The 9281-nt window shown below is 53.7% G+C and overlaps 1 protein-coding gene across 1 annotated transcript; it reads left to right on the top strand.

The window, feature by feature from the left end:
- Positions 1-531: 531 nt before the first annotated feature.
- Positions 532-4567, top strand: CDRT4 (CMT1A duplicated region transcript 4). Its single transcript, XM_047089928.1, has 3 exons — positions 532-605; positions 2077-2578; positions 3917-4567. The coding sequence occupies exons 1-2, from the start codon at positions 563-565 to the stop codon at positions 2532-2534; spliced, it is 501 nt and encodes a 166-aa protein (XP_046945884.1). The 5' UTR covers positions 532-562; the 3' UTR covers positions 2535-2578; positions 3917-4567.
- Positions 4568-9281: the final 4714 nt, after the last annotated feature.

Raw genomic sequence — 9281 nt, forward strand, 5'->3', positions numbered from 1 at the left:
GGAATCCGAAGCAGGCTCCGGGCTCCGAGCTGTCAGCACAGAGCCCGACGCGGGGCTCGAACTCACGAATCGTGAGATCGTGGCCTGAGCCGAAGTCGGACGCTCCACCGACTGAGCCACCCAGGTGCCCCTCAACACTTGTGTCCCAACAAGCCCTTCATACAGAGGCAGCCGTCCTCCAGTTCGAGAACCACTAGACCACAGGTCCCATCAAGCTACCCACACGCGTGGCCCCATAGAGCATTGAGACTTCTCTATTTCAGCCTGTACTTGGGGCACCTGCGTCTTGACTCTGGACTGCAGCCCATGTCTGCCCCTCCCTCTCCTCCGTGCTAGCTGAGAAGCGTAGCCAGGAGGCGGAAATTCGGCCCAGTAACAGCACAATGGGACTCTGGTAACAAAGGTGACATCTACTGGGACTTCCTGAGCTGAGCTCCCCTGCCCTCTCCCCCACTCCACGGGAGACCTGTCCTCTTCTTGAAGTTTGCCCTGTGGTAACCCTGGCTAACAAGTGTGTTCTCCCGAAGGTATCTGGGCCTTGAATGTGAAGAAGAACTCTTTAATGATGGAGGTGATTGAAGCAAGAAAGGCGAAGAGAGACAAAGGTAGGGCTTGGGGCTTAGCAACGGGAACTCCTGCTGCAGGGCTGGTCGAAGCTTCCAGACCTGGGGAGGGAAGGCAAAGGGGTGGGGCTCCGGGTGGCGGCTCCTGTTATACGCGTAGAGAGAGTATAGCCGCGGAGGACTGTGGTTCATCATGACCTTCGCCTCTGCCAGATACAAGCAAACGCCTCGGCCTGCAAGCTCGTTGCATTCTTTAATAAAAATATTTTATTTTGAAGCAATCTCCGTACCCCCACACGGAGCGCAAACTCACGACCTCGAGCCCAAGGGTAGCATGCTCTATTGAATGAGCCAGCCAGGTGGCCCGAGACCTTTGCACAGAAATGAGCCGTCGAGTCTATACTTGGAAGCTTGGGTGTGCGTGTTTTGTTTTGTTTTGTTTTGTTTTTGGCGAAAGGTGATGTCGCACATCTTGCCTTCCTTGGGCCGAATAATACACAGTTCTTGCAGGGAAATGAAACCTTCCACAATCCATTCTTTATTGACAGAGCTGCTCCTAAACGAGCTCCAGCTCAGGAAACGTCCGCCAGGCAGCCTGGGAATAACTGTCCAATCTGCATTTTCTCTGGTTATCCCCACGGCTAGTGTTTGGGTTTTTTTTTTTTTTTTTTTTACCGAATTTAGGTTGGACACGGCGAGACCAACCTTTTAACTTCCTTGCCTTCCCCAACCCCCAAAGGAACGGGCTGTTTGGTGCACTAATGAACAGACTTTCTAGTAAAGCCTCCCTAACCCCAAATGCTCAAAACCTCTGGCCAGCGCTATAGTGAAAAGCTTGAGGATTTTTGATCCCCTTAGATTTGAGTTCAATGCCCCCCATTTGCTAGTTGTGCAAGCTAACCCGCTTCAGTAAAAGCTTTACGTAACCTATTTCTTGTAACCCGCAAGAAGGCTCTATGAGATCAAATCTTGCTCGGCCCACGATTTGACCCAGGAGGCAGCTACGGTTTAGAAGGGCTACCGGCTTGCTCGAGGTTCACGGTGATCTCGCAGGTAGAGAAGGAGTTTGGACTCAACCGGTCTAATTGCACAGCCCATGTGTCTCAGGGCTGAACTATCGCGCGAACCTGTTCCAAGCCCTTCAAACGTATCGTTTTGGCTAATCCTTACAATTGCCTTCCGGTAACCAATTTTGTCGGTGAAAAAAACGTTAGACGGTCAGAGCGCGCACAATTTGACGTTCTGCGAAGGTCTGAGGCTGAGCCTGCCAGCCTCCCAAGGTCCCTACCTTTTACCACCACGCTGTTCTTCAGCTGGTAGAGACTCTGGAATGTCACTCTGTCTCCCATCTTTGGATTCGCTCTTATCCCCGCTGAATATAAGGGGTGTAAGGGCCGTTAGGCATGATGGGGGAAACGTTCAAAACGTGGTTCCAAGACCCTCCGATTCGTTGAAGAACTGGACGGTGGTACCCGAGTGCCTCTAAATCACCCGTGTTTCTCTTTGCTGGTAGAACTCACAGAGAACATCGGGCTTCCCCTGAGTCTGCTTGAAAATCACAGCCCGTGGCCAGCCTATGTCACCTACACGTCCCCGATGGTGAAAAAACTCATCGAGAAAAGCAAAGCCAGGGACCTGGGTTCTATGCAAGCACTTGAAGAAAGCCAGCGGGCCTCAAGGCAGAGCCAACCTTCCGGCATCGCGCAGCTGAAAAGGAGAAAGTCATCTAAGTCCTCCGGAGACACGATGTCCAAGGACAGGAGGTCAGAGACCATGTTATCGGTATGGAGCACGTATTCGGTGACGAGCCTGGGGCCCGCCGTCATGCCCGAACCGATACGCTTTCATACGGAGTCCAGAGAAAACCCCACTGCAAACTATAACAAGATCATCTTCTCTCGAAAACCTATGATGAGGATCCTTCCATACAGCTCACTTCTAGCCAACAAGGAGACACATTCGAATATTTAGCAGGGAATCCCTGCAACCACCCACCGCCCTCCCTTCCCAAGACGGTACAGCAACGAAGCTCCATAATTCACCAATTTTACTACGTCGTCTGAATGTGAACTTGCCCCTGCTTGTGCAGAGGTTGGCCGGAGACAAACCGGATCAGAATGTGGGCTGTGGGTGGGGGGTGGGGGGTGGGGGAACCCTCTCCAGCGTCACCATCTGGTAGAGATGGGAAGTGCCATGTTCTAGTTCCTGCCGTAGATGCTTAGAACCTAACTGAGGGTGAATCAGTCCTGGTCTAGGCAGGAGACAGAAATCACCCCGGTGGTGATGCCAGCGATAATGTAATGTGAAGAATTACTAACCAGGTGGCTGAAAAAGGCAGGGGGAGGCCACACAGGTATTAGGGGCGGTAGCACCTGTAGGAAGCAGTTTTCACAAGGCTGCACAAGGGAAGATATTGGACTTGTTCAAGTTAGGCACTTGGAGAAGGGGTGTGCGGGCTGGATCTCAGATTTCTGAGATGCGGGGGACAGGGGTGCTCCTCAGCAAGTTCCCGGGGTCTCTGAGCTCGGAGAAAAGTTCCTGCGGGGCCGGTACCTCTGAATCTGAGGAGGAGAAGGTCTCTGGCTGAGGCGGGCTCCGTGGTTGCTGAGAAAACCAAAACGCCGGAGTCCAGTGCTTCTGGAAGGGATTGACCCTGCCTGAGTGAACAAGAAGCACTGTGAGTGGAAACAGGGACAGGAAGCCAATAGAGGTAAACAGGAAGAAGACCCGGAGAGAGCTTCTCCCTCCTTTTCCAGCTTCGTGCCCCCTCTCCCCAGTCCCCCCCGATGGGCAGAGCCTATCAGAGAAGAGAGCGGGCGTGCGGTCTGCAGAATCCCAACCCCAGCATCTCCCAGCAAAGTAGAAAAGGACAGACTCGAGGCCAAGAGAATGTTAGCTTCAAAACTAGCATGGCGGGGTTCTGAGTGATTCCGCCTTGCTGCACCTGGCCCCCCGAACTTGGCATTGGGATTGTTTTCCTCGGAGGGTTTACAAAGTGGCCGTGGGGACGTGAGTGTCCCCTGTTGAACCACGGAGGAGTTTTCTCTCCCGTATTTCTCCAAGGCTTGCCTTGTGGAGTCGAGCTGGCAGGGGAGAAATTCCTGGCCGGGCTTCAGCTGTCATTTGTCAGACCACACTTAAAATTTGTCCCCCCCCCCCCCCCCCGGGCTTTGAGCAGTTCCCAAGAGGCCCCAGAGCAACTGATGTTCAACTGAGTCTCGAAGCAGTCAGGCCTTGTCCTTAGATTCAAGGGGGATCTTGTCAAGAGAGGGAGACCTAGCTGATCTTACCTTTGGGGTTTGTCTATTGAGCAGGGCTCCACTGATCGCTTGTCTCTTCTTTGACCTCTACAGTCGTATCTGTGAAGCAATGAACACCCACCTCGCTTCCCTCCGCAGAGGCGTAGAGGACGTGATGTGCAAGTCGCTATGAGGGCCATTCGAAGAAGCTGGATTTGCCATCCACGTGGCCACTCTCTGCATACACGAATCGTGCAGAAACGTCGGCACTCACCTCTGGCTGCCGTGAGTAGTGTTGGGAGAGCTGCACAAATGAGCTCCGGACCGATTCCTGGGGTATCCGACCTTGGCCAGAACCAACTCTTGCACAAATATAGGTGGTTTCCAGCTGAATGACTGCATTTTGTATCCACGGGTCATTTATAGATGTGGAGGCAGGTGATACATTTCTCCAACGAGACTTACTCTTTCTTCTATCCTTTGACGGGAATTTATAGCCAGAACATATCCGGAGTGTCTTTGGGAGCATATTTACCTATCCTGGGAGCACCAGGGATGTCTCTCGGGTCCTCGTGAACGAAGCTAGTCCCACCAAATGTCTAACATGGAACGTGAGAGTTGATGGAGATTTGGGATTATTTCTTCCAATCCCTTTGAGGGCCGAGCGGTTACGGTTTGAGACAAAGCTTTCTAGGTCTTTAACACTTTTTACAAACATGTCTGTATGCTCTCTAAATTAAAATGGTTTTCTTTCTTTTTTAGACAGATAACATCGTTTAGATTAAGGTAATTCTCAGCCCGTTGTGACAACACAAGCACGAGCGGAAAGACAGTGACACCTTAGGTCGTCATGAAAATTGCTTGTGTCTGTGACTACAGCCCAGACACGCTGCCCCAACCCCCCAGCCCGAGGCAATTGTAAGAAAGAACAGGTCTAATTCTTTTTTGAAGCGGGTGGTCTGTGTTCGGGCCCAAGCCGGGGTTCACGGGCCCAGCCGCCGTGGGGGTTTGACCGGCTAGGACCACGTTTGGGACTGAGGAGGCTTCAGGGAAGAAGCCATGTTCGGACGAGACCAGCTGGACCCAGCAGTGAAGCCTTGGTCACTGGGGTAGGGGGAAGGGGATCCTGAATGATCTGTGGAGTCTGTTGTTTAGATTTGCTCTTTGGTCCAGACCTCCCTGCGCGCATGAGTCGCACCGTTAAAAGGCTCTTTTGCTAAAACCCGAGAAAGCCCCAGAATGTGCACGAAAAGGGGGAGGAGAGCTTCTGGATTTCACAGCACACCAGCACGCAGGGTCCTGGGTCTGGCAGGGGTCGGCGGATTGCTTGGTGGGAAAGCTTTGTGCGTAAAAACTTGAGAGAGAGAGAGAGAGCAGACGTGAAGCCCTTCTGGTGTTGGGGGCGGGGGGGGGCCATGGAAGGAAATGGGGATTCTTCCTAGTGTAACCTCATCAGTCTGTTCTAGCTGGAGGGGTCTGGGCCATCTCCAGTTCCTCCAAGCGTGTTGAACTTCCGTCGCCGGGAGGGAACTAGCTCTCTCTGATGTTTCCCAGACCACAGCCTCTTCCAGTTTATCTCCTCAGCATCTGGAATGTTCCGTTTGGCAGGGGAGCGGCTTCTCTCGGTCTCCCTGCTGTAGTAGGTTTAGGAAACACCCGACTGTGTATTTTGTTGGCCCTTCCGGGTTGCTCTGTCACCAAGGCCTCGTTCTGACACATACCGGGGAGCTGTTTTTGAACAAAAATCTTGGGCTCCCGCACACCGCGATGGTATGTATCCATTCGCAAGTTCTATCGTTGCCGTTTCAACGGTTTAACCTGGGCTGCTGGTCGTTTTCACTCTGGCGGGTCCGTAGGGGCCTCAAAGGGTCCCACGTTCTGCAGTGTCTCGGCCGGGGCCCCAGAGCACGTCTTGAAGATAGGCCTGCTTGCAGATGAGATGCCCTGAAGGAGGTGACTGCAGAAACCCGCTCTGCAGGTACATGCGAGCCAGATGTTTGGGGGTAGTTTGGGAGCTGTCTGCCTGGGATAGGAGGCCTGGAATTATGGACCTCAAGAATCAGGGACCTTAGTAGCAGTGCATGGGACTAACACAGCACGAACCGTTTTCTTTTCTCGACCCGAGGTCCTTATGCGGGAGACAGCGACTTTCACGGTGGTCCCCTTGGCCATTCTGTTAGGACAGGGAGAACAAAACGGGTACCCTGAGGTAGGGCTTTTGACCCGTGGGCTTTGCTAAGGGTCCTCGGAGGAAGCCGACAGGTTCCCCGGAGCAGGGAATCCGGCACGGGAATCCCCATCAGGGACTGACGGTGCGAGAGAACACCGCAAGCGGGCATCCCGGGCCTGTGACTTCGCCCCACCGGCGACAGAGGCGGTGAAAAGATCCCCAAAGTGCTTTTGGTGAGGTGTGTGTGTGTGCAAATGTTTGCATCTAGACCGTGTGGCTCTCTTCAGCCTTGGCTGAGTCATTCGTTCCTAGAAGCTCTTTGGTATCCCCACCCTTCTCGAGTGACCGCGCATTTTCAGAGCCCGCGCTTTATCGGGGCCAGATAAGAGAGGACCTCGGGGAGTGCACGGGGACGGGGGATCTGCTGTGATCCGATGCGCTCAGAGCCCGACTGAAGCTCAGGCCTGGGTTTGTGTTCATCCAGTAATCAGGAAACCTTTTCTCTGCCTCCTTCACCACCCCTCCCCCATCCCAACCTCTTACCGGGGACCCCGAGCCTCAGCCAGCTACCGAGGTCACACGACAGTGTCCCAAACCTGTCGGGTAATGGCTGGGCCAGGCCTGTTCCTGGACAGAGCGTGTATGTGAGTTTTCTCTGGGGCTTTGCTGATAGGCGGCATGCAGGAACACCTCAATTTTAGGTGGAACCCATGCTACCCCATGCTCTGTGCCTTGATCCTGACCATGACCCGATTTGCATACGGCACAGGGCAGAATAAACAGTGGCACGAAAAAGATATTGGAGGACTTGGGGTCGAGACCCCTATCTCTCCTTCCGGGCTCTGTATCCCAGGGGAAATAAAAATTGCTATTCCCCCCCTCCCCCACTGGCCCCCCCACCCAGGCCCCTCTAGGAAGAGCTTCCGGCTGGGGGGACCCAGCTCGTCTCACATCAACTCACTTCCTTCCTAGAGCCTGCTTGGGATTCTCTCTCTCCCTCTCTCTCTGCCCCTCCCGGCTCGTGGGCATGCTCTCTTTCTCTTGCAAAATAAATAAATAAACTTTAAAAATTATGTAAAAAGAGGGGCGCCTGGGTGGCTCAGTCGGTTAAGCGTCCGACTTCGGCTCGGGTCACGATCTCGCGGTCCGTGAGTTCGAGCCCCGCGTCGGGCTCTGTGCTGACAGCTCGGAGCCTGGAGCCTGTTTCGGATTCTGTGTCTCCCTCTCTCTGACCCTCCCCCGTTCATGCTCTGTCTCTCTCTGTCTCAAAAATAAATAAAACATTTTAAAAAATTAAAAAAAATTATGTAAAAAGATAAAGTTCTTTCTAGTCCCGATAGCATGGTTCACACTGAGGCTCCCGACGTGTTCTCTCCGGTGTCATGGAAAAGGGATTACGGCAAGAGGCAGGATTAATATCAGGACAGCTGCTCATAAAAAAAAAAAAAAAAAAAAAAGTGAGGTCATGGCAAATTTGGGGCCAAGCTGAAATTTTTTTAGTGGCCTGGTGAGTTTCTCGAACTTTGCAGATCTGCCTTTAGTTTACGCTTGGCCCCGGCTTTTGTGTTTGTTTTTGTCGCACCATGGAGCCGTCCTCTAGCTCGGGCGTGCTTTGGGTTGGGGCCTCTCCCTCGTGACCCCTTGCAGCAGCACGGGGCAGCGTCCACATTTGCACACTGCTCGTTCTACGACACCCCCTGCCTGCCCGCCTTTCTGTCCTGGAGGCCTGGGCTGGGCAGCTTCAAAGGAGACCTCGGGGCCCCCTTGCTGTCCCCACCAGACCTCGGGCAGGCCTCCGGCATTGGCCCCCGGCCCGCTGAGCCCGAATGCAACCTCCCCAGGTCTCCAGAGCAAAAAGATGAATTCTGCCTTTCTGTTTCTTGTCCCTGACAGACGGCCCTGCTTCCCACCAGCGTTTCCAGGCGTGCGTAGGCCCCTCTGTAGACTTGGGGCAAAGGGTGCATTTGGAACCGGGGAGAAAGCCGTGTGCGGTCTCACGGTTCCCCCTGCTCGACATTGGCCTTCCTCTATCTCCTTCCTCCATCTGTCGCACCCGCGGAGCGCCTCCCCCTCTCCCCCTCTCCCTCCCTCTTTCTTCCCTTCCTTTTGACCTCGTTATCTATTTAATAGTTTGTTGTCATTTCAAAGTCAGAGGAGGCTTGTTTGCAGTGGTTCGGACTCCCGGAGGTGTGAGTGCCCAAGATGACCTTGACCTTATAAACTTCAGGAGAGGCACATCCCTTTCACGTTCAGACACCGAGAGTCTGGGCCTCCAACCCGAGGATAGCAGGAGGTTCCCAGGTACTCTGAGGGCAGCCCGGAGGAATGCTTGCATATTCCACAAGAACTTCCTCATGGCCACCTGTCACCCTGGCCATCCGTCTCCCCCCAGAAGCACTGCTTCAAGGTCCTGGGTCCCTGCTGTCTTGCTTCTCCCCAGCCGAGCCTTCGGGGACCCCTGAAGCCTCCTGAGGCCCAGCCTGTAACTTCTCTGAAGACTCAGGATCCCAGAAGCACAACCACATAAATAATAATTGCTATGAGGAGCATCTACTTTGAGAGGCCTACAAGCCTTGACCCGATTTCTGTTCCCTGGTGAGGGCCCCCTCGACCTCCAGCACGGATCTCAGTGCCTCTCCATTGAGTCAGAATCCAGACCCAATTCGACCTTGTTCCTGGAGATACTGGAACCACCTACACCTTACTTTCTGCAGTCAATAGCTGCCTTCTGTTCTTTTCTTCTTCCTCTCCCCCTCCTCCTCCTCTTCCTCCTCCTTTTTGAGACAGAGTCAGAGAGGGGCAGAGAGAGAAGAGAGAGAATCCCAAGCAGGCTCCACACCGAATATGGAGCCTGACGTGGGGCTCGATCTTACAACGGTGAGATCATGACCTGAGCCGAAATCAAGAGTTGGACGCTTGGGGCGCCTGGGTGGCTCAGTCGGTTGAGCGTCCGACTTCAGCTCAGGTCATGATCTCACACTCCGCGAGTTCAAGCCCCGCGTCGGGCTCTGTGCTGACAGCTCAGAGCCTGGAGCCCGCTTCCGATTCTGTGTCTCCCCCTCTCTCTGCCCCTCCCCCTCCCCTGCTCATGCTCTGTCTCTCTCTGTCTCGAAAATAAATAAAAACATTAAAAAAAATAAAAAGAGTTGGACGCTTGACTGACTGAGCCACCCAGGCGCCCCGGCCCTCTGTTCTTCATCGCAAACAAAATTGCCACCAAGAATGCCAACTGCCTCATTCAGGAGATAGGGTTTAGTTTTCCTGGCCTGGAAAAGACAATCACAATATTCAACAGAAGAGGGAAGTGTT

This window comes from Lynx rufus, unplaced genomic scaffold (assembly GCF_022079265.1).
Source record: "Lynx rufus isolate CCGP_SWC_20201006 ecotype Redwood Valley unplaced genomic scaffold, mLynRuf1.p SCAF_28, whole genome shotgun sequence".
In the NCBI taxonomy this organism is placed as follows: Eukaryota; Metazoa; Chordata; class Mammalia; order Carnivora; family Felidae; genus Lynx; species Lynx rufus.